Source organism: Trachurus japonicus, chromosome 9, assembly GCF_045865225.1.
Source record: "Trachurus japonicus isolate A0001 chromosome 9, Traja_1.0".
In the NCBI taxonomy this organism is placed as follows: domain Eukaryota; kingdom Metazoa; phylum Chordata; class Actinopteri; order Carangiformes; family Carangidae; genus Trachurus; species Trachurus japonicus.
The window spans coordinates 15,394,857-15,420,732 of NC_140915.1; the positions used below are offsets into that span (position 1 = coordinate 15,394,857).

At 42.4% G+C, this 25,876-nt stretch overlaps 3 protein-coding genes across 4 annotated transcripts in view; all 3 read right to left on the reverse strand.

The window, feature by feature from the left end:
• LOC146981176 (nuclear factor 7, brain-like) overlaps nt 1-25,876 on the reverse strand; it is a 454,853-nt gene that overhangs the window by 5,588 nt on the left and 423,389 nt on the right. The gene's annotated exons all lie outside the window — the stretch shown is intronic.
• LOC146981178 (NXPE family member 3-like) lies at nt 33-9,780 on the reverse strand. The gene is made up of 6 exons (XM_085786240.1): nt 9,625-9,780; nt 7,936-8,364; nt 7,522-7,817; nt 1,761-1,831; nt 769-960; nt 33-688 (listed from the first exon to the last, which is right to left on the reverse strand). The coding sequence occupies exons 1-6, from the start codon at nt 9,778-9,780 to the stop codon at nt 147-149; spliced, it is 1,686 nt and encodes a 561-aa protein (XP_085642366.1). The 3' UTR covers nt 33-146.
• The window catches only part of LOC146981179 (NXPE family member 3-like), a 33,879-nt gene continuing 22,842 nt past the window's right edge, over nt 14,840-25,876 (reverse strand). For both annotated transcript variants that reach the window (XM_085786223.1, XM_085786224.1), the window contains 5 exons: nt 18,505-18,933; nt 18,091-18,386; nt 17,573-17,643; nt 15,769-15,963; nt 14,840-15,689 (listed from right to left, as the gene is read on the reverse strand). In XM_085786223.1, coding sequence (XP_085642349.1) covers nt 15,148-15,689; nt 15,769-15,963; nt 17,573-17,643; nt 18,091-18,386; nt 18,505-18,933 — 1,533 coding nt within the window. In that variant the 3' untranslated portion in view covers nt 14,840-15,147. The remainder of the gene's footprint in view (nt 15,690-15,768; nt 15,964-17,572; nt 17,644-18,090; nt 18,387-18,504; nt 18,934-25,876) is intronic.

Genomic DNA, 25,876 nt, shown 5'->3' on the forward strand with positions numbered 1-25,876 from the left:
AACTAGATAGTCCAGTCTCTGTGTGTTTGAAAAAAGCAGCACCTGGTGGAAATATGTAAATATAGCATGTGTCTATGAATCTTCTGTCCTCTCCCAATAAAAACACACACACACACACACACACACACACACATCTAACTGCCCTATTAAGGGCATGTGTGGGACAAAACGACATCAATCATGTTTTTAATGATGGGTGGCTGTGGGTGGAGGTTGTGTGGCAGGTGGTGGGCCAGGACCATCTCCCAGGCATCCACCAGATGAACATTCAGTCCTTTGAAAATGGCTCTGAGCACCTTATCTTGCTGCAGAGAGTACCAGTCACTGTTGATCAGTACCTCATAAAGCCTCAGCGTTTTAAGGTTTGTGGTGCGGATGATGACCACTGTGTCTGGAGCTCTGTCCAGCAGCCGCACCACCGCCCTGCGGATGCTCTGCAGCCTGCGGATGTACACCTCAATGGGGTAAGTGACGAAGTGAGCCCAGATGCCAATCGCTACAACGGTGCTCCTGCCTCCAGTTAAACCGTCTAATTCATTGGCGATGTAATGGAGCTGGCTGGTGGGAACATTACCAAAGCGAATAGGAGGACCATGGCAGCGGTACGTCACCAAGGTGTTGCGAGCATTATCTAAAGCCATGAAAGGTCCAACTCGCTTCACATTGTGCAGGTCGAAGTCAATGAGATCTGGAAGCATTCAACAAGAAACGTATTAATTCCACAGTGAGACTAACATCAAACAGAAGAAATACCTGCAGGTCGGGTACCTGGTACTGCTTTAATGAGGTGTTCAAACCACTGTCTGATGGTGGAGTCTCCATAAAGGTAGACCTGAATGCCTCTCAGACAGTCACCGATGGTGGAGGTGTTGAATTGTTGAACCTGGGCTCCCCTCAGTGCTCTCCAATTTCCTTTGTAGTAATAGCCGGTGTGTCCAGACTTCACATCGTTGTTCACTTCTACTGGACATGAGGGGAAGTGTGAAGGATAGAGACGTCAGTAAGTCTTCTTTTTTAAATTTGGGCTCAGGTCAATGTGTAATGTACCGGTCAATGTATTGATTCTGATTTTCACTTTACCAGTTACCAGTTGTGCCCTCTCTGCGTAACCGTGCATGTAAACCTTTTTTTTTTTTTTTTACAAAAATGTGGGCTTTCGATACAACTTCCAACAGCTGGTGCAACTTTTTACTTTCAGCCTTCTGATCTGTTTTTCACAGGAAGTTGCATTGAAGCCTGCATGAGAAAATTAAGATTAAAGGGATAGTTCAACAATTTGGCAAACTGGCCCATTGCCATAGCAAACAAAGGTTTGTTACCTTTATTTGTCGGTGTGAGCTATTTTTAGAACGGCGGCGCGCAGCCGCAAGCTGCTCAGAGCTATTCTACGGAGGCTAATGGGATTTCTTGGTTTCCCTCATCAAATACACAATCCAACAACTCCAAAATGCTCTGGTGGACAAGTTGTTTTAGGCAAGGCAAGGCAAGGCATCTATATTTATATAGCGCATTTCATACCAAGGCAACTCAATGTGCTTTACATGAAGACAAAACTTTTTTTTTTTAAAGAGAAGCATAAAACAGAATAAAAACAAACACAAAAAACAGTTAATGTCCAATATGTATATACTGTATACACACACATAAAAGCAAACATGGGTTCTGTTTGCACAAAGCTTCCTGCCTAATTTACCTCTAACAACCTGTTGCATATTTCAAGTAGAACCACAGTGATCATTATTGTAAAAATCCTGCTTTACCTGTTGTTTTTGGCAACACAATGACATTGGCAGGTCCTGAAGCATGGATAGAGACTTTCATGTTGACTTTACTGATTGAAAACAGAGTGAACATAATAAGATGGGTTGCAGCAGACTGCTTAATTTGTGCTGCTTCAAAAACTGGAAAATAATTTAAAATATACACATCTACTAGCTATACAGTAGGTAATACTACACTTTGCACAAAACGTAAGGAAATTTGTGTTTGATAGATTCTTTGTTGTAACAAAGCTTCTTGGAAATAAATCTTATGGCATTGGAAAGCCTGTTTATTACCCTTTTAAATGGTGCCACACTTGTATAGTCCAGTGACAATGCCCCCCAAAAATTGAGATACCCCTACCGGAGGTAGAACAAAACCTAACAATGTTTTTCCTCATCTCCAAGGTCTCCCATATATGAAATTGATTCTTAGGTTAAAATATTTTACTGCAAACATTGTTAAATTGAAACATATTGTCATACACCCCAAACTTAAAAAAGCTCCACTCCATAGGCTGTTAAAGTATGACGGGGCATGGGTGTGGAAGAAACCAGAGCAGGCTTTTGAGGAGTGCAAGAAGTTGCTAACAAGTGACAAGATTTTCCTGCACTATGATTCTAACCTACCCCTCACTCTGGCTTCTGACTCCTCAGCTTATATAGGAGCTGTCATTCAGCATGAGAGGCCAACAGGAGAAACCCGTCCCATTGCTTGGGCGTCACGGACGCTATCCCCTGCTGAGAACAAATATTCTCAGATTGAAATAGAAGGACTGGCATTGATTTTTGGAGTCCAAAAGTTCCATCAATATTTATGGGGAAGGAAATTCAAGCTTGTCACTGATCATAAGCTTTTGCTGACTCTTTTTGGAGAACACAAAAGCCTGCCCACCATGGCTGCTGCCTGGATTCAAAGATGGGCAATCATCCTCTCTGCTTATGACTATTGCATTGAGTACTGTGCTTCAGAAAAACACAGCAATGCACACGGACTGTCAAGGGTTCCTTTACCTGACACAAGCGATGTAGGGACTGAAGCCATATCGCAGAGCATTCATGTTCTATGAACTGAACATTTGATGCAATTGCCAGTGGATGCTGATCAAGTTGCACGTGCCACATGCACAGACAGTGTGCTAGCCAAGGTTCTGAAATACATTACGAATGGTTGGCCTGATGATGTGGACAATAGTCTGAAACCCACCAGGGTGGTTTTGCCTGAGAAGCTCAGAAAAGTTGTGTTGAAAGAGTTGCATTCTGGTCATCAAGGAGTTGTGAAAAGCTCTGGCACGCAAATATGTATGGTGGCCTAAGATTGACACGGATGTAGAGCAGGTCTGCAAAGCCTGTGAATCTTGCCAGATGGAACAACGGATGCCTCGGCACGAGTCGGCAGGTGCCTTTACATCCTTGGGAGTTTCCAGGCCAGAGCTGAAAAAGATTACACGTGGACTTTGCAGGCCCCTTCTTACTGTAGGTCACACCTTCATGATTGTCGTAGATGCCTACTCCAAGTGGCTAGAAGTATTCAGAATGCCCAGCACCTCCTCACAAGCCACCATCACAAGACCAAGGAGACTGTTCGCAGCATACGGTCATCCGGAGCATGTTGTAACTGACAACGGAACGCAGTTCACGTCTGCAGAGTTCAAGAACTTCATGCATCAGAATGGAATTCTGCACTCTACAAGCGCCCCAGGCCATCCTGCTTCTAATGGTCTCGCAGAGCGATACGTGCAGACATTTAAGAGTGGAATTAAGAAGCTTTCTCAGACTACACTCGACATTGAGGACAAGATTTCTGTGTTTCTGATGCAGTATTGCTGTACCCCAAACTGCACCACTGGTCAGTCGCCTGTGGACTTGGTCCTAAACAGACATATGCAAACTCACCTGGACCTGATGCATTCTGACACTGCAGTCACAGTTCGCAGAAAGCAGTACATGCAGAAGTTCTATCATGACCAGCGGGCAGTGAGCAGATCTTTCTCTTTGCAAAATACGGCAGGGGGGGGAGAGAAGTGGATTCCTGGAGTGATAGAGCACCAAACAGGACCAGTGTCCTACAAAGTGCAAGAGACAGACACAGACATAACATACAGGAGACATGGGGATCAGTTGAGATCCCGTGTCACAACTGATGGACTCATTTTGGATATTGACTGTACAACCTCTAATACTGACACGTCCACCCAGCCAAGTGTGCTCCAAGACAACGTGTCAGCCGGTGCTGATCTTCTGCATATGGACAGTGCAGAGGTGCCAGCAGCATCTCCAATGCTGCGCCACTCAGCCAGAGAAAGGAAGCTGCCTGAGCGCTATGACCCTTAATGTGCAGATTGATTGTTCTTGCAAGCAGGTTGACACTTGGACTAAGTTGGTCAATATAATAATTATGTAACTACTGTTTTCAGTTCAGTATAGCTTTGTTACATTATGCCTGTCTTAAAAAGGTACAGAATTTAAAAAAAAAAAAAAAAAAGCAATACAAAGGAGTTTGTTAAATTAACTTAGAGACATTTATTTAACTTAGAGACATTTGTATGAGTTTGTATCTGGATGGCCTTAAATTTCCTGAATATTAACAAATCAAAAACAGAAATAATTCTATTCGGCAATTCCAACCTTCTTGATGGCTGTAATAGTGTTCTTGGTCCACTAGCCTCCTACTGTCGCCCTACTGCTAGGAGCCTAGGAGTTATCTTTGATTCTGCCTTTAAATTTGACAGACAGATAAGCTCAGTAATTAAATCTAGCTTTTTCCAGTTAAGGCTACTAAGTAAGGTGAAGCCCTATCTCCCCTTACCTGACTTTGAAAGGGCGATTCATGAATTTATTACATGTCGTCTTGACTATTGTAATTCTCTTTATGCTGGACTAGACCAGCAGTCTTTGAACCGCCTACAGGCTGTCCAGAATGCAGCAGCTCGATTGTTGACAGGGAAAAAACGGCGTGATCACATATCTCCTATTCTCGCCTCTCTTCACTGGTTCCCTGTCCAGTTCAGGGTGCAGTTCAAAATTTTATTGTTTGTTTTTAAAAGCCTAAATGGTCTAGCCCCTTTCTATTTGTCTGACCTCATTAAGCATCCTGCTCCAGCTAGAGCCTTGAGGTCAAGCAACCAGTTACTGCTGGTTTGCCCCAGATCTAAATTAAAGAGCAAGGGCGACAGAGCATTTTCTGTTGTGGCCCCAAAATTGTGGAACACCTTACCCCTTCACATCAGAGCAGCTGAAACTCTGGAGCTTTTTAAATCCCTTTTAAAGACTCATCTCTTTTCTCTGGCTTTCAACTCACCTTGACACCCTGACACCCTGACCTTTTATGTTTAGTATAGCTTTTAATTGTTTTATCTTAGTAACTGTTTTTACGGCCCTATTTTTCTGTTAATCTATGTTTGATGATTTTGTTGTTTTATTTATACTGCTAGCACCTGTATGTTGTGCAGCACTTTGGGCAACTAAGGTTGTTTTTAAATGTCCTATAGAAATAAACTTTGAGTTGAGTTGAGTTGAGTTGTATGGTAATACAAGGCACTGATATTTTAAGTCATGGTGTAACAAAAGTGTACTTTCATTTAAAAAGGGGGGGTGGGGGGGGTGTGATGTATCAGATTTTGAGTTTTGTATTCTGTGTGACCGTTGTTCCGTTGTTATCAGTGTACCAAGGAATGCTGGGATATGTATATGAAGTTCTGGTTTTGCACGAGCTGAGTAAAGGTGCCATGTGCAGTAAGAGTCACTGCGTCCTGTGCGTTATTAGGGAAATACACAACACTAACACTATTATTTGCCATTATGCAGTAATGACTTAAGGTGTTCCATTTCAATTTAAACTGATTCACCTGGATATTTGTTTCCATATGAACTATATAAGGTGTCATCATGAAATATGCTATTATTTAATGTATTATAAAAAAGAGTAGCACTTACCCAAAGTTACTTACTTAGGTTGTAGTAAGACTGAACTGGTCAACATTCTTGTCACCATTGATAATGGGCTGTGGAGACTTGATTATGTTAATGTTTCACTTTCTTTCATTTGGGACACCTCATACATTTGGTGATGTATTATGCTGACTATGCATGCTATATTCACATAATTGGTATCACTGGATTCTGCACGAATCCATCTTTCAAACAAGCCATCATATGTGTTTCTATGACAATCCCTGGCCGAGCAACTACAAAGTAAATGAGAATATTCTGCATAGATATTCTTTTTTTGTATGTCCGCTTATTTAAGGCAAGTGTTTATAGGTCTCTATATGTTACACACATCAAGATATTCACATCCAGTTTTTTCTAATAGGTAAAGGAACTTCCTGGCCACAATTACTGTATGTCAAGTTTCAAAGCTGTCAGAGCTTGTGTTATTAATCTACATGAGTTTATATGTCTTAACTCCCATACGGCCAGGCTGTATTTTTGTTCTTTTTTAAGTTTGGGGTGTATGACAATGTGTATCAATTTAACAATGTTTGCAATAAAATATTTTAAAGAAGAATCCATTTCATATATGGGAGACCTTGGAGATGAGGAAAAACATTGTTAGGTTTTGTTCTACCTCCGGTAGGGGTATCTCAAAAACTAAAGCCCTTTTTGACAGTTTGTCACTAGCCTATGTAAGGAACATGCATTTGTGGGGTGAGAAGTATCTGGGTTGCGCCATTGACTCTTGTTTAGAATTTGGTGGATTGGATATTCATTTTACAAACAGGAGCCTCAGTAGCGTGTGGATTGGAAGAACCATACACAGCCACAACAGCCTGGCACCTCCTCCTCATGCTGGTCACCAGCCTGGTCACACACTGCTACGGGATAGCATCTCCCTCACTGGAAAAACAAGGCTTGTCATCATTGGAGGTAATCTCAACGCAGAGAGATATTGAGATGAAATTCTGCAACCAGTGGCAATCCCATATCTCCAGTCTAGGACTGAACTTAATCCTCCAAGATGACAACACTCGCCCCCACAGAGCAAGGTTTATCAGAGACTACCTCCAAAATTTGAGAGTGAGCATCCTGCCAGCAGTCCTGACCTCAACTCCATTGAACACTTGTGGGATCAGCTTGAGTGTGCTGTTCGTGCCAGAGTGACCAACACAACCACGTTGGTTGACTTGCGACAAATGCTGGTTGAAGAATGGGATGCCATCCCACAGCAGTGTGTGTCCAGGCTAGTGACCAGCATGAGGAGGAGATGCCAGGCTGTTGTGGCTGTGTATGGTTCTTCCACACGCTACTGAGGCTCCTGTTTGTTAAATGAATAAACTGTTAAATTGCCAATATGTCTTGTTTCTTCAAATTTCAATCATCCAATCCACCAAACACCAAACAAGAGTCAATGGCAGAATAAGCTGTTTGAGAAGATTTGGTACATTTTTCATGGGCGCAACCCAGATACTTAGCTCTGCTGCTCACCCCACAAATGCATGTTCCTTAAAGTGTGACACCATTCAAAAGGCTAATAAACAGGCTTTCCAATGCTATAAGATTTATTTCAAAGAACCATTGTCACAACAAAGAAATAATCTACCAAACACAAATTTCCTTACTTTTTGTGCTGTTTTACACATTTGACTGTGTGAATGACTGTGTTACAGCAGCAAACAAATAACACACAAAACACAATACAAATAGAATAATGCGACCAATAGTTAGAATAAAGAAAAAGAAACACAATTTTACAAATACATAATGTTAAGATGTAAAGTCATTCAAAAAGCCGGTCCTACGTGTCTCTCCACTCCCTCACCTTTGAAAAAGCTGCTCCTCCTTAGCCTTGAGATTTCTGCTCCACCCTCCATTAGAGTGTATGACCCTGGTATCACAGCTCAGGTTATTTGGCTTGTAGCAGAACCACGGTTCACTTGTTTGGAGGTCAGTGTAGTTGCACAGCGGCTGCTGGGTCGGATGCAGACAGATGTTACAGGTGGTCGTCTCAGACACCGAGCCTGAGCGGAAGGTGCTTTGAAAGTAAATCCTGTCTTGCTGTTCCCTGGTCAGTCTTTGCAGGACGGTCACAGCCTCACTAGGGTGAACCAGTGTGACCTGATGGGATAGAGAAACAGAGCTTTCACTGAGAAAACAAGCACAGGCCTCCAGAGGGCATGGGGTTCAATTTGAATAAAGACTTACAACAATATTGAACTTGAGTTTTTTGCATCACCTCAACCTCAGCGCTCCCCTCCCAGAGCAAAGAGAACACAGCAGAATAGGAGCCATTGAGGTGATCCTCCATTTTCCCAGCCACACCTGCACCAAGCTCCCGGTTATGTAGACGGCTGACTAAGAAGTCCCCCCCAGATTGCTTGGGTTGGCCTCGGAAGTCGTACATTTTAATCATAACCTCCAGCTGATCTCCTACACGCCACTGTCCTCCTCCCTTCTTTGGGAGGAGTGTGAAGGTGCTGTGAGCAGGATCGCTGGTCTGCTCCAAAGAAACCAGAGCTGCGGTTTCAGGCCACGCAATGGAGTCCAGTATGAGGTCCTCTTCCTGAGCGTCCTGCGTGGTCAGTGGCTTGAAGGTGCAGATGCCATTATGCATATAAGGGTCTCTTAAAACGTTTGGGAGGATCATGGTGGGGTTGACTTCATGCTGAAAGTATTCGAAACAAATGAGCCAGTGAGGAAGATGTTTCCTGCCACACGGTACGAAATACTGTTGGTCACTTGTGGTGTGGAACTTTTTTTTTACGGTTGTAAGACACATTAAATTGTATGAGGGGCCGTACAAGCCATAATTCATTCTTTCACTCTCACACACATACATTCTCCTTACACATACATATATTTTCACTCTCACACACACACATACATTCTCCTTTCACATAGATATATTTTCACTCTCACACACATACATTCTCCTTACACATACACATACATATATTTTCACTCTCACATACATACATTTTCGTTTTACATACATACTCTATATTACTTCTAGTATGAAAATGTATAAATATGAGAGTGAAAATATATGTATGTGTATGTGTAAGGAGAATGTATGTGTGTGTGTGAGAGTGAAAATATATGTATGTGTAAGGAGAATGTATGTATGTGTGTGAGAGTGAAAATATATGTATGTGTAAGGAGAATGTATGTATGTGTGTGAGAGTGAAAATATATGTATGTGTATGTGTAAGGAGAATGTATGTATGTGTGTGAGAGTGAAAATATATGTATGTGTAAGGAGAATGTATGTGTGTGTGAGTGAAAATATATGTATGTGTAAGGAGAATGTATGTGTATGAGAGTGAAAGAATGAATTATGGCTTGTACGGCCCCTCATAGGGCATCGTTGGTTGACGCACATATACTTTGGTGTTGTTATGTTTGATGCCCTGCTCTCCTTGTGCTGCAGGTGAGAAACGGAGGAGAGAAAAAAGCTTGAATGAGAATGAAAGCAGTACACAGGGGATGTAGCCTATTATAATGAATAAAGTTATATTTGATTTAGTTTTGACCATCCTACTGGTTTTAGAAATGAATTCATATTTATGAGTCATGCTGGCAGCGTTGCTCTGATGGTCCTAATGTTTTTTTCCTTCTAATTACTGTACAGACATAGATCCATTTTGGTGGTTTATTACATAATGCACCAAATTATTACATTTTTTTCATAAAAAAAGTGCAACACCCGCAATTTGTAATAAGTGACACAAAATGTAACAACTTATTACAAAATGCGGCAAAGTTTATTACATATTGCGTTCGAGATTTTTATTACAAAATGTGGCAGATTATTACATAATGCGGTGTTATTACATAATGTGGCTTTACAGGGTATTTACAAACATATAAACCTGAAATTTAATTGTTAATAACACAAATTCAAATTATGTTAAATTTACTTAACCTCAGATTGGCTTTTTTCAAAAGGGCAGGTCCTCCCCTTCTCTAAGTAGATGTCATGTAGCACATAGATTAAAATGAACGCAGCTAGTAACAGAAGGATGACTCCGTACTTTGGGAGGCAAAAGTTTGCCTCCCTTGTTTTACAAGCCTGGACCATCCTGATCAAGAATCTGTCTTCGTTTCTTCTCTGGCTGCTGCAGCCCACTGTGTCCAGTTAATCTGGAACTGGAATTAAAAAACAAACAAAAGAAAGTTGTAACCCACAACTTCGTTCTTGCGAAATAATGTAAAACTCAAATTGTAAAATCCTCAATATCCAAATAGTTTGTCGTATCTGCTAGGCACTGTAGGACTAAAGTAATATTCCACCTTGCTGATCCACACACAAATGTCCTGTAATTCCTACTCCACAACATCAGGTGGTGCTGTTCAGTCAATTTAAGGCCACCAGAGCTACTGTTAGGTGTTTGGTTGGTTAGGTCAGCGTTTCTCAAACTTTTTTCAGTCAGGGCACCTTTCAAAAGTGAATAAAATCTCAGGGCACCCCTGTGTAAAATGTAATTCAAAATAACACTGCATAGCCTAAATGTAAATGTCCTGTTTATTTAGATGAGACAGTATTATTTAACAGAGCATAATACAAACTGTAAATGCAGGGTGCATAGGTGCCTCTGTAGCCTACATATGCACACACACGCACACGCACACAATAATCCGCAATGTGAGAGGAAGAGAGAAAGGTCTACATGCGCGCAGCGCGCAGGCACGCGCTCAAATGAATCCACCGGCGTCTCCGCTCCGTTCTGACTCTCTCAATCAGAGAGTTTCTACCGTGTCACTGCAGAGTGTTTTTATACATCAAACGCACCGGAGTCGGAACAGAGCGGACACAGATCCACTGGAGAGAGGAGGGGGTGTGACTCGTGATGTGTGCCTGTCTGTACGACGCATTTTTTTCATAGCGTCCTGTGTCCGGTGGACACGGCCCCTGCTGCTCTGAGCGCCCGTGACCAACGACTGTGTCCACGGAGCGGTCTCTCTCTCTCTCTCCCTCCCTTTCCCTCTCTCTCTCTGAACGCTGCTGAAACGAGCCGCCTCACGTCCGAGCCGCTTGATAAGTGCGGCGCTGTTCCAAAAGTTGATTATTTCAACTCTGAGCGCTCTGAGCGCCGCGACAAAAAAAGAGAAGCCCCGACCCGAGAGCTTTTTTTCCGCCGAGGGCGGGTTAAAAGGGCGTCCGGTGGACACGGCCCCTTTGCATAGGCCTATATGTAAAAAGAATGTATTCTATGAAATGTCAGAAGTTTTTTTCACGGCACCCCTGACGCAGTCAGACGGCACCCCAGGGTGCCGCGGCACCCACTTTGAGAAAGGCTGGGTTAGGTGATAGATTCTTTTTAATGACCACAGCCAGGCTGGTGGAATTTGCTTCCAGTACAGCTCATTGGTACAGGTTCCAAACATATAACATATATAGACATACATACAATTACAATGCATATAGGGCCATGCTTGTTCCTCAGTGTTCAGAGTTCAAGATATTTATTGCGGTGGGAATGAAACTGTTTCTGAAGCGGGTTGTTTTGGAGGCAATTGTCGCAAATGTTCAAACGCACAGGAGTAAAATGGCGGATAGAAGGGTAAGGGAAACACGTCTCTGGTTAGGGTTAGTTGTTTGTGTCATGGATGTATTATATTATCTGGATACCGGATCGAAAATGCCGCCCGTTGATTTCAATTAAAGTTGCTCACCTGGCGCATACCCAGACTTCCAGGTTTACTTCCGCATTATTATATTATATTATTATTATAACGAAAAACAAAAAACAAACAAACTACCATCTCTCTTATCCAACCACAACATCCTCGGCATCAGATAGTGAGTATATAGCCTATACTCAGCACCTCTCATCACAGAAAAAAAAATTAAAAAGAGACGGACAGACAGAGAGAGAGAGAGAGACGCTCGGCAATGTGTCCTTTACGCTGAGATGCTGCTGATTTCATCCCTGTTACGCATGGTGTTTGTTTATGCTGTGATAAGTGAACACCTCTCATCTTTCTTACACAGGGTTTAAATATGGGTTACTAAATGTGAGTTTCTTTATTAGTTTATTAGTTGTTTTTTTACACTGGGCAGCGGTTCTTGTATCAGGTCAAACCTGATCAACAATATTAGTAAACTCCTTATTCGGCCACTCTGAGCTCGGACCTCCTGGACCAAAACACCTGTTTCCTCCTGGGAGGGTTTGGCCTCTGGCGTCGCTGTCTCCTCCGTCCATGTCGAAGTATAAAATGACACTGAGAGCTATGATGATCCTCTGCACTTCATCGCGACTGTACTTGTTCCGCATTACAAGGATCATTACTTGGATGTGGAAATAAAACATGCTGGCTCTTATCCGCCCCTTTTCTCTCAGTGTCTCTGTGAATAACTATGATAATAATAATGTTGGGTTAACACTTACCTGCCCCAGACTTCAGTTTCTCTCCTTCTGCGCCGTCCACTTCAACACTTTAACAGACTTTGTGTCTGCCCTTGTTTAACACCTAGTTTCACTGGCTCCTCCTTCTTGTTTTCTTATATTAGAGGAGGGGAAAACACAAGCATACTGCATGTTGATTAAAGTGCTTAAAGTGCAGACAAGGTGATCAGTAGTGTGGTGCTCTTGAATCGTTCAGTTTTTGTTGCTAATGTTTATGGCTGCGGGAATGAATGAGTTTTTGTAAATGTTTTTCTTGGCCTGGGGAACCCTGTAGCGGCGTCCTGATGGGATAAGTTGGAAATGGGCCACACATTAAAACATGTAATTGAATACATATTTTGTTCAATATGAGTTGGTGACACTTGAAACTGGCACCAACAAATTTAAATGGCAAATGGTCTGTATTTAGTATGTAGCGCTTTACTATAACAGACCTGATACCTACTTTAGACAACCATTCATCCAGGTGCTGATACAGTTGACTTGTTTATCTCCCTCAGGCCCACACATATGTGGGGCTTTGTTTCCTCCCTCCTCTCTCTGAGTCTCAACAATAGTGCAGACCCATGGACATGCATCAGTGTTTTCTGTGATGGCCTTCTCCTGTAGCTCTTTGAGCACCGTCACAATTTGTGTAACAGAAAATGGAAGCCTCCTGAGTTTCTACAAGATTGACATCAGGTTGGTCCAATGACAATTCCAAAATTTCATCTTCGCCTCCTTGTTGGTTATTTACTGTTGCTCCTATCATAAGAAATATGGAGTTTTTAGCAATATTGGCAAAGGTTTCAAATTAGATAGCCTATCAGCAGATTTGTGGAAAAACTGTCCGAAGATATTAGAGAAAAGCAGACACAGAGTTCATAGTTTTCAGTTACGTGCCCCGCGCAGCTGAAGGGTAAAACATCAGTTCAATGACACAACCGGACTCTGCACAAAGCAGCAATAACAACTGTTTATTTCCCCATCTATCAGCCCACAAGGATTTATTATCTCACTGATCATTAAAATAAGATACATTTTCAAACTATGAGTTTTGGGCGATTGTCATATTTGTCAATATTTTTTTTCACCTGCCGCGTCAGTAAAAACAGTCCCAGTCTGGAGGATCCCTCGTGTAAAAGACCAGGTAAAAGATTAAAAAGTATACGCATGTATGTAAATTGAGTGGAACACTTTGCTTTGTCATTCATAATTCCAGATTTTCATTGTTCTATGTTTTTTCCCACTGTGACATTTACAGGTGTTTAACACCAACCTGCGTTTTATTACATCCCACATCCTTGATAAATGCTCTGTCTTTTTCATTAGGCCTGTATGGGTAATCTGAAGAGAGCAAGATTGAATAACATTATGTGCTCACGCCGCCCCCCCACCTCCCCGTTGAGAACCACTAGGTTAATACAACGGTCCTGGCTTGTTTTATTGGTTGAGAGCAGCGTTAGTAAACCACAACAAAAACACGTGTAGCCTTTTTTTTCTCCCCTCATTTTTTCTCATTGACGGAAATCCGTCGTGGCGACGGAGAACTTTAACCCCTGCGTTTGGGGTGGGTGGGAGCTGCGCGGGAGTAGTAGCGTTGACATACATACAACCCCATTCAGCCAATCACCAAGTTGGTGTAGTGATGGGGCTTTGCACCAGTCAGTCCCTGATTGGTCAACATGCTGTGTCAATCACAGCGGCGACGCTGATTGGCTCGGCCTTCTGAGGGTTTCAGGCCAAACGCTTACAACGGGGATGAGGCCAGACTCTCCCTCAGAAATGAAATGAATTGCATTTCCAGGAGAGGCTGGTTTACGAGGCTAGGAAACATGTTCAGCTTGTTTAGATTAGATTAGATTAGATTATACTTTATTATCAGATCACTCTGAAATTTGTCTTGCGTCCCATGACGTCCAAAGTTTCACATAAATAATAACAAATTACAAAAAACATACATTTACAGAAAGCATAAATGTTACCCTCAAAAGTCACATTTAAAGAAAAACACAAACTACCTCCTAACTCCTCACAACATAAATCCAACATTACAAAGTGTCTTGGTGCAACAGCCAGTGCTCAGTCTGTATGAACCTTAGGGTCTATTTAGAGACCAAACTCTGATTTAGCAGTTTGACAGACTGAGGGACAAAAGAGTTCCTCAGCCTGTTCAATCGAGCTTGTGGAACTCTAAACCTTCTGTTTGATGGCAGAAGCTGATATTCCTCGAATAACACATGAGAGGGGTCAGATGAGATATTACTTGCAAGGGACAACATTCAACATTTCAATATTAATTCAATCATATGTCCAATCATTGCGCATAACACACAGTATACATTTGACATTAAAAGGTACACTTATGGAATAATTTCAATTAAATTAAATTCAATATACTTTTATTGTCCCTGTGGGGAAATTAGTTTTGGACCCTGTCTGGCTGTCTGCAGTTCCACATTACCATCAAAACAATACTTGCATATACACACCTGCTGACACATGATCACCTCCCACTCCCCGCAACTACATATTGCACGACCCCCACAACACATAAATTGTATAAAATAATATTTAATTGCATATTGCACAACCGTTTTAGGACATATAATGAAAACTGTTCTAACTTCAAATAGGTTTCAGATTTGACTTTTGCCTGTACATGTATCTAAGATATGTAAATTCAATGTATTTACATACAGTATTTGGGCAGCTTGACCTTTTGAATATTCATGCATTGTTCCTCTTTAAGTGAGATGATTCAGCAGTGGTTATTTGTTAAAGCTGACCCAAACCCTTTATTTTGTGCTGAATCAGAAAAATATTAGAAAACCTAAATAGTCCAGTCTGTGTGTGCTTGAAAAAAGCAGCACCTGGTGGAAATATGTAAATTCAGCATGTGTGTTTGAATTTTCTCTCCTCTTCCAAGACACACACACACACACACACACACACACACACACACACACACACACACACACACACACACACACACACACACACACACACACACACACACACACACACACACACACACACACACACATCTAACTGCCCTATTAAGGGCATGTGTGGGACAAAACGACATCAATCATGTTTTTAATGATGGGTGGCTGTGGGTGGAGGTTGTGTGGCAGGTGGTGGGCCAGGACCATCTCCCAGGCATCCACCAGATGAACATTCAGTCCTTTGAAAATGGCTCTGAGCACCTTATCACCCTGCAGAGAGTACCAGTCACTGTTGGTCAGTGTATCATAAAGCGTCAGTGCTTTAGGGTTTGCGGTGCGGATGATGACCACTGTGTCTGGAGCTCTGTCCAGCAGCCGCACCACGGCCCTGCGGATGCTCTGCAGCCTGCGGATGTACACCTCAATGGGGTAAGTGCTGAAGTGAGACCAGATGCCAATAACTACAACGGTGCTTCTACCTCCAGTTAAACCATCTAGTTCATTGGCGATGTAATGGAGCTGGCTGGTGGGAACATTACCAAAGCGAATAGGAGGACCATGGCAGCGGTACGTCACCAAGGTGTTGCGTGCATCATGTAAAGCCATGAAAGGTCCAACTTGCTTCAGACTGTGCAGGTCGAACTGAATGAGATCTGGAAGCATTCAACAAGAAACGTATTAATCCACAGTGAGACTAACATCAAACAGAAGAAATACCTGCAGGTCGGGTACCTGGTACTGCTTCAATGAGGTGTTCAAACCACTGTCTGATGGTGGAGTCTCCATAAAGGTAGACCTGAATGCCTCTCAGACAGTCACCGATGGTGGAGGTGTTGAACTGTTGAACCTGGGCTCCCCTCAGTGCTCTCCAACTTCCTTTGTAGTAATAGCCGGTGTGTCCAGACTTCACATCACTGTTGTTCACTTCTACTGGACATGAGAGGAAGTGTGAAGGATAGAGGCATCAGTAAGTCTTCTTTTTTAATTTTGGGCTCAGGTCAATGTGTTGTCACTGAAAACAAATTTTTATTAGAACCAAAATCAGCCAACAGTCTCTTAACCTCCCTATGCCCATCTCTCTCCCTCTGCCTGTCCAATATGTATCGGCCATTATCTGCATTTATTGATCCTCCTATCATTACATTATTATTATTTAGTGGTGGGACTCGATTAAAATTGCCTCTGTAATTAATTAATCTCAATTAATCGCATATCAATATTTGACACGAGAAGTAACATTTTTCAATTTAAATGGATTTTGGTATATGACTGAATCAATGAATAGACACATAAATGAGTTTAAACAAAAGCTTGTTTATTCTTTTTTTTTTAATCACTGAGCGTTAAAGCAGATATCAGTGGAATGTTTTTGTTAATATAAGTCCTAAATAGTCCTATTTTCCGTCAGCAATCACTTACATGAAGTATTTCAGCCTAAACACGAGTCTCTCCGTCACTCTGCTCTGCTGTAACCCGAGGAGAAAATTTTCCTTGTGGGATACAAGTGTTATCTTATGAGGGGAGAGAACGGCATGAAGGGCTGTGTGTGCAGCCAAGGGATGCGCGTGAATGTGGTGACGTAGCACGAGGACCAATTGATGCCTGACAAGGGCGGGGGCTGCTAACTCATGGTGCGTTCAAGGAAACTCGTACTTTGTGTTTTTCCTTCCTGTGAAGTCATACCAGTTCGATCTGGTACGAGTTCACGGGTCGGAAGTTACGAGTGGCCGTTATAGGGAACTTTCACAGACAACAGGACGGTAAAAACACGAGCTACGGGTTACCTGGAACGCTACCAAGTCGTAGTTGTGACTTGAAGCTGTAACTTACGGTTTCAAAAGCCTGCCTTGAACACAGCATTAGCCGAAACGGCCCTGCCACTGATATCTGCTTTAACATAAAGTGCAATATGAATATAGAACATTATTACTGCATTGTTCCTTGAACTGCCACCTTATCGTGGTGGAGGGGTTTGAGCACCCGAATGATCCTAGGAGCTATGTTGTCGGGGGCTTAAAGGATAATTACTGTTTTTTACAATCTGGACCTTATTTCTAGCATAAAGTACAATCATTTACTCAGCCAGATAACTTTGGTGTCATTACAAGTCGTATTCTGATTTTGTGTTGTGCCCTTTGCTCTCATTGCGTAGTAACCGTGCATATAAACTTGTGGGCTTTCGATACAACTTCCAACAGCTGGTGCAACTTTTTACTTTCAGCCTTCTGATCTGTTTTTCACAGGTAGATGCACTGAGGCCAGCATGAGAAAATAAAGATTACATTTATTGTCTGTTGTGCAGGAAATTTTCCTTTGCTTTCCTTTAGCCACAAGAAACACACACAAGTATGCAAAAAATATGGAATCAGTGAATACAAACACTGATGTAGCAGCATATACCCACCTTCGCCCACACATATAAAGAAACATGGGTACTGTTTGCATAAAGCTTCCTGACTGATTTACCTCTAACAACAACCTGTTGCATATTTAAAGTAGAACAACACTGATCATTGTTGTAAAAATCCTGCTTTACCTGTTGTTTTTGGCAACACAGTGACACTGGCAGGTCCTGAAGCATTAATAGAGACTTTCATGTTGACTTGACTGATGGAAAACAAAATGAACATAATAAGATGGGTTACAGCAGACTGCTTGATTTGTGCTCAACTCAACTCAACTCAAAATGTATTTATATAGCACATTTGAAAACAACCTTAGTTGCCCAAAGTGCTGCACAAGGTACATCCATTTTAAATATGTACATCTACTAGCTACTAGCTATAGGTAATACTCTACTGTATATGTATGTATTCCAAATTAAGATTAAGACTAAAATGAAGATACACTTTCTTGATCCCAGGCTGGGAAATGACTGTGTTACAGCAGCAAACATATAACACACAATACACAATACAAATAGAATAATACGACCAATAGCTAAAATAAAGAAAAAGAAACACAATTTTGAATAACAAATATATACAAACGTATACATGATAAGGTGTAAAGTCATTCAAAAAGCCGGTCGTACGTGTCTCTCTGCTCCCTCACCTTTGAAAAAGCTGCTCCTCCTTAGCCGTGAGATTTCTTCTGAACCCTCCCTTAGAGTGTATGACCCTGGTATCACAGCTCAGCTTCTTTGGCTTGTAGCAGAACCACGGTTCACTTGTTTGGAGGTCAGTGTAGTTGCACAGCGGCTGCTGGGTCGGATGCAGACAGACGTTACAGGTGGTCCTCTCAGACACCGAGCCTGAGCGGAAGGTGCTTTGAAAGTAAACCCTGTCTGGCTGTTCCCTGGTCAGTCTTTGCAGGACGGTCACAGCCTCACTAGGGTGAACCAGTGTCACCTGATGGGATAGAGAAACAGAGCTTTCACTGAGAAAACAAGCACAGGCCTCGAGAGGGTGTGGGGTTCAATTTGAATAAAGACTTACAACAATACTGAACTTGAGTTTTTTGCATCACCTCAACCTCAGCGCTCCCCTCCCAGAGCAAAGAGAACACAGCAGAGTAGGAGCCATTGAGGTGATCCTCCATTTTCCCAGCCACACCTGCACCAAGCTCCCGGTTATGTAGACGGCTGACTAAGAAGTCCCCCCCAGATTGCTTGGGTTGGCCTCGGAAGTCGTACATTTTAATCAAAACCGCCAGCTGATCTCCTACACGCCACTGTCCTCCTCCCTTCTTTGGGAGGAGTGTGAAGGTGCTGTGAGCAGGATCACTGGTCTGCTCCAAAGAAACCAGAGCTGCGGTTTCAGGCCACGCAATGGAGTCCAGTATGAGGTCCTCTTCCTGAGCGTCCTGCGTGGTCAGTGGCTTGAAGGTGCAGAAGCCGTGATGCATGTAAGGGTCGGTTAAAACTTTTGGGAGGATCATGGTGGAGTTGACTTCATGCTGAAAGTGAGATGGAGAGAAAGTATTGGAAACAAATGAGCCAGTGAGGAAGATGTTTCCTGCCACACAGAATGAAATTACTGTTGGTCACTTGTGGTGTTGAAGTTTTGCATTCACACTGACTGAACTACACTAAGCCTGCAGGGACTTTTCTCCCCTGACTCTTCTGGTAAGGTACACACACACACACACACACACACACGTATATGTATGTGTTTGCATATGCTGTAACTCACTGAAACAAGCTTACAGGATTTACAGGAACTTTAATGTTTGTTCCTGATGAATTGGTGTAGCAGCATTTATGAATGAAAATAATGAAATAAAAAACAAAACAGAACAAACAACTAAACAACTAACCCTAACCCCTAACAACTTTGATACCAACACGTTCTCACTCCCAGTGCGTCAACTCCCTGACGAACGGTCACTGTCCCTCCTCGTCACATGCCTGACTCATTAGGTACCCGTTTTTCGTCATGAGGTGACGAGCGGGGATTTCAATTCATTCCAATGCAACCCCCTTCGCGGCGATATGTGACGCTCAGAGTAAAGTGATCCAGCCGACCGGACGCGGCGCTGAACGACGCACTGAGCTGGAAAACTTTTTTTCCCCTTTGAAGCTTTATTGAACCTGGTGTGTCTGACATAGCTTTCATCCAAGCCGTCATTTTGGTTATTATTTATTTACTGATCTTGGCGTTGGTGCAGAATAATAAATAAACAAACAAACAAACAAATAAATAAATTACATCCTTGTCGGAAGACCAGACGGGGTGGGGGTGTGTAATAAATAAATAAAGAAATAAATATTTTTGTCCCGTGCGTAATTGTCAAGATCCGCATTTCGATTAAACTCGCCTTTCTTCTTTTGTACGAGTTGTTGGACGACTGCATTTTCATTTTATTTACTTATTTCCCTGTCCTAAGTCATGTTTATGGATACACAGTTGAACATATTGTCATTTTACCCTCGGCATTTTCCCCTCACTTTGCTGAATATCTGTTGATTCATGTCATAAACACGTTTTGTTCATTAAAAATATGTGGTGTTTATTAAAAATATGTTGTTCATTCAAATCGGTTGTTGTTCATTGCAGAACAATAGAATATTAATAAGGTGATTTATATACAGATATTGATCGCGCAGTGTGACCACAATCACTACGCACGGAGGCGTGAGGGACATTTGAAACAGCTGTATCAATCGTCCCTGCAGCGACTACTGACACTTCAACCTGCTTTGCCTCTAAACTTCAAAACTATGACATTGCATAGTTTAGGACCTGTTTATGTACGAATTCATCTGTTGTTAGGTCATATTATTATTGCATGAAACACACAATACAACTTTTGATCACAAAAAAACTACCGCACGTAACATTTTACTTTCCGTAGTAAAAAAAACAGGTTCGCGCTAATAACCTTTGAATGGCGTGACGTAATTTCACAAGCTTTCCCAGGATTGGTCGGTGTTGAGTGCTGAACTAGAGGATGTGACGTCATTGCAACGGCGCCACCGGTCGCGACCATAGACTGCGACACTGCCATCTACGGCGTCTGGACGGAACTACAACACCTTAACAGTGTGTTTGTGATCATGAGGAGTGGAAATTAAGCCATGTTGATTTAATTCAACAGCATGTGAATAAACAGTGAGGAATCAGAACAGTTAGACAGCTCTTTTTCAACAAAGTCCAAATAATTCAAGTAACTCAAGTCATATAGGCCTTTTTTTTTTTTAATTGCAGAAAACAACATTTCTCCCCCCTTCTCCCTCCTCCCGCCCAGGAACCTTAGTTTATAATATAGTGTAGAATGAACCCGTCCACTGTAGTAATGTTTATGCACAACTGCACCACTTTAGCCAGCTCCTTTATTTCTGGTTTTACATTGGACAAACTGATTAAGGCTCCATTTTCAGGAGACACAGCTATTCTTTAATAACTTCCACATTCGTTGGGTTACGTTCAGAGGTTTATCAGGGCAGGGCCTAGGGTCATCCAGTGTTAGCAATTACAGACCCATCTGACCTTCACAGGGGTCACAGGTCAACTTTTCATGTGAAATTTGACGATATTTGCTATTATTTCAGGCATAAAACACCAATACTTGGAGCCGAGAAGCTGAAATGTTAGCTTCTAGTCCAGACCTTGGAGCAGATTGAAGATCAGAGCTGTGCTCCACTCAGAAGTGTCCAAAATGGCCATGGTAAGTGTCAAAGGTCACAGGGGTCAAACATCAAAGTTAATCCTAACAAAACACACACGCTTTAAGTAATCATCATGAAATTTAGATGAGTTGTATATCAGAGAGTCCTCTATCATTATATTGTATTCCCATTGCTCTGGGGGCCCCTGGGGGCCACTTCGCTTTCCCATGCTCTCACAGATTTGGGTGTCGGGTCAGTGGATAAGGGCCTCACAATGAGTCCACAGGCCAAGTTTCAAGTGATTCGGTTGGTTTCTATGGAAACAGCGGCCTCCTGGAGACAGAGGAATGCGGCTGTTTGAAGCCCCGCCTCTCGAAAAGTAATGGCTCAATCAGGACTGAACGCACATCAACGCGTTCGTCTTGGGCCCCCGGAACCACTGATATCAAATTCAGAACTGTACGACTTTTAGAAATATATTTAATCCATTTCAGCTTTTCAGATTCAGAGCCTCTCAGACTTAATGCCTGAGAGACCTTCTGAGTCAGAAAAGCTGAAATGGATGAAATATATTTCTAAAAGTCGTACAGTTCTGAATTTGATATCAGTGGTTCCGGGGGCCCAAGACGAACGCGTTGATGTGCGTTCAGTCCTGATTGAGCCATTACTTTTCGAGAGGCGGGGCTTCAAACAGCCGCATTCCTCTGTCTCCAGGAGGCCGCTGTTTCCATAGAAACCAACCGAATCACTTGAAACTTGGCCTGTGGACTCATTGTGAGGCCCTTATCCACTGACCCGACACCCAAATCTGTGAGAGCATGGGAAAGCGAAGTGGCCCCCAGGGGCCCCCCGTGGCCCCCAGAGCAATGGGAATACAATATAATGATAGAGGACTCTCTGATATACAACTCATCTAAATTTCATGATGATTACTTAAAGCGTGTGTGTTTTGTTAGGATTAACTTTGATGTTTGACCCCTGTGACCTTTGACACTTACCATGGCCATTTTGGACACTTCTGAGTGGAGCACAGCTCTGATCTTCAATCTGCTCCAAGGTCTGGACTAGAATCTAAAGATTTCAGCTTCCCAGCTCAAAGTATTAATGTTTTATGCCTGAATTGATAGCAAAAATCGTCAAATTTCACACTAAACCTTGACCTTTGACCCCTTCTGAATGTGGGATTGGTCTGAAATTGCAGATAATGGGTGGCCCTAGGCCCCTGACAAAACCCTGAAACTTTCAGACTTCCAGCTCAAAGCATGTGGAAGTTATTAAAGACTATCTGTTGAATTTAGTCTTGTACACAATGGGGGATTAGAAATGAACACTGCTTTTTGGCCATTTTGGACACTTCCGAGTGGAGCAGAGCTCTGATATTTGGCACCGTCAATCTGCTCCAAGGTCTGGACTAGAATCTAAAGATTTCAGCTTCCCAGCTCCAAGTATTGGTGTTTTATGCCTGAATTGATAGCAAAAATCGTCAAATTTCACATGAAAAGTTGACCTGTGACCCCCGTGAAGGTCAGATGGGTCTGTAATTGCTAACACTGGATGACCCTAGGCCCTGCCCTGATAAACCTCTGAACGTAACCCAACGAATGTGGAAGTTATTAAAGAATAGCTGTGTCTCCTGAAAATGGAGCCTTAATCAGTTTGTCCAATGTAAAACCAGAAATAAAGGAGCTGGCTAAAGTGGTGCAGTTGTGCATAAACATTACTACAGTGGACGGGTTCATTCTACACTATATTATAAACTAAGGTTCCTGGGCGGGAGGAGGGAGAAGGGGGGAGAAATGTTGTTTTCTGCAATTAAAAAAAAAAAAGGCCTATATGACTTGAGTTACTTGAATTATTTGGACTTTGTTGAAAAAGAGCTGTCTAACTGTTCTGATTCCTCACTGTTTATTCACATGCTGTTGAATTAAATCAACATGGCTTAATTTCCACTCCTCATGATCACAAACACACTGTTAAGGTGTTGTAGTTCCGTCCAGACGCCGTAGATGGCAGTGTCGCAGTCTATGGTCGCGACCGGTGGCGCCGTTGCAATGACGTCACATCCTCTAGTTCAGCACTCAACACCGACCAATCCTGGGAAAGCTTGTGAAATTACGTCACGCCATTCAAAAGTTATTAGCGCGAACCTGTTTTTTTTACTACGGAAAGTAAAATGTTACGTGCGGTAGTTTTTTTGTGATCAAAAGTTGTATTGTGTGTTTCATGCAATAATAATATGACCTAACAACAGATGAATTCGTACATAAACAGGTCCTAAACTATGAAATGTCATAGTTTTGAAGTTTAGAGGCAAAGCAGGTTGAAGTGTCAGTAGTCGCTGCAGGGACGATTGATACAGCTTGTATCTACCCTGGTAAATGACTGACGCTTCGTACTGATGTCCACAACCATTTATTCTCTGGTGAAGTTACGGAACACCGTGAAAACTGCAGTAAAACAAAACACATTTTACATACATTATTCTCACAGCATAGTTTCTTACACATGGGTACACAACTTTCAATATTCAGAATAATTACCGTGTACGCCTGCTAAACCAGTGATAGACAGTCCTTTCGTCTCTTTTCGTCTCCTTTCTTCTCTCCCTCTTTCTCTCCCTCTCGCCACTTCTCACTCACAACTTCCGGCTCACGTATTACGTGACTCTGACAGGAAGTAACTTTTTAACAATTTTAACAATTTTAACTCAATATTCTAATAATGTCTAATAGCAGGACTATGAATTTAACTGCAAAATGTTTCATTGCAAATTTATATGAACATAATAAAGAAACAATTAGAAAGCAAATGTGACCATATCACTAACTTTCTGTGTGTCGCCACGGTAACCCATAGCTGTATTATGGCGACAGCTACACTCCCACCAATTACCTTTGATTAGCACAAATGGAGATGTGTAATACACTCTTAGATAATTAATGGTAATTCCCAAGCACTGGTCTGTTGTTTCCTTTAACACTCTGACATTTGAAAATGAACCATATATGATTCCCCACAACAAATAAATTCAACATCACAGATAAACAGTAGAATTCACCTCTCAACACAGAAAGAATAATACTCTATTGAGAATGAACTACAGCATAATGACCACTTTTAGCTTAGAAAGGAGACCTTTAATCAACAGCTGATTTTTCCCCCCTTAAGTTACTAGCTACTCTTCACTAACACCACCAACTTTTGAATGATGGATGGCTATGTGAGGCATTCACACCCTTTTTCCTAACCTTCCAATTGAGAGTTTGTCCTCTTCCTTGGTGTTGTATTTTGTCATCATGATGTGCAATGATGGGGTTCGTGACAGCGCCATCTTTAGGAAGGATTACTGGGTGTCTCAACTCAACCTTTCTCAGTCTTTTTCCATCTTGGTTGTAATGCAGCTTTCCTGACTTCTGGCTGAGCCTGTTCAGCTCCTCTTGAAAGGCATCTTGTTGTGCAAGCTTGAAATGAGTCAGTGCGGCCTGCCTTCTCTTTTCCACATTGAAGGGTTCTGTGGTCTTGATTCTCTTAGCCAACCGTTGGACACAAGCAATGCCATTGACCGCTGTGGTCCGTCTTGAGAACCTTGAGTGTTCAGTGTCCTGTACCTGTGTAATCCTCATAACTGGATCTCCCACCAACAGCTCTGATGGTACATGGTTTGCAACTATTTCCCTGTCCCAGTTCCTTTTGAGGTGCTTCGGCCGAGCCTTATTGCCAGAGAGGTGAGGACACACTTTAAGGGGAAGAGGCTTCTCAAGGTGACCATGCTCATTTTGCTGGATTCCTCCTTTTAGGATCTGCTGGAAGCCAATATCTTCTTGAGATTTGGTTTTGACACTTGATTTTGTGTTGGACTCTCGAGCCTTGGTGCCAGAAGATGGTGTTACAGGTGGTAGCTCGCTGACAGATACTCGATGACAAAGACCAGTCACATCTTTAGCATTCACATGCTGTGGCGCACTTCCCACAATGCTCCAACCAAGGTCAGTTTTAATGCCGTAGGGCTCGTAGTCACCACCAGTGATGACCTTCCTTGGAACGAGTGCTCTGGAGCAGTCATAGCCAATCAACAATCCGACACCGCAGTCCATTAATGAGGGTATCTCCTCGGCTAAGTTGACAAGGTGTTTCCATTTTCTGGCTGTTTGACGAGTGGGGATATGTGCGCGGTCAAGAGGAATGAAGTCTCTCGTGTAGGCTGGAGGTAAGTCAATGGAAATGTTTGAGGAGAGACCTCTGACTTTGAGATCACATACTCTCTGACTCTTCACAACTGAATCTTTCCCCATCATGGTGGAGAGCTTCAGCTTTACTGGTTCCATTGCTGCCTGAAGCTTTTCACACACCTCTTGATCAACAAATGTGTGACTGCTTTGTGTGTCCAGTAGGGCGTATGCTAGGGTTTCATCATCAGGAGCATTAGGTGCTGAAATCCACACTGGCACAATCATAGTTGTGCTCCCACCTTCTCCTCCATTCACACAGCATGATAATGATGATGTACTTTCTTCAACTTCACTTTGCTTTGCTTCTGCTAGGAAACGATCTTCATGAAGTGGAGTTGGGTGATTCTTTCTGCATATGCCACACATGGCTCTGTTTCTACAGTCTTTAGAAATGTGACCTTTTCTTAAACATGCAAAACACAGTTTATTTTCATGTATGCATTTTTTCTTTTCTTCTACAGACATTTCTATTAGCTTTTTGCATCTATGTATGGAGTGACTTCCTCCACAGCAGTTACACTCGTTTGTGTTTGAGTTCTGTAATGGTGTACTCCATTTCTTT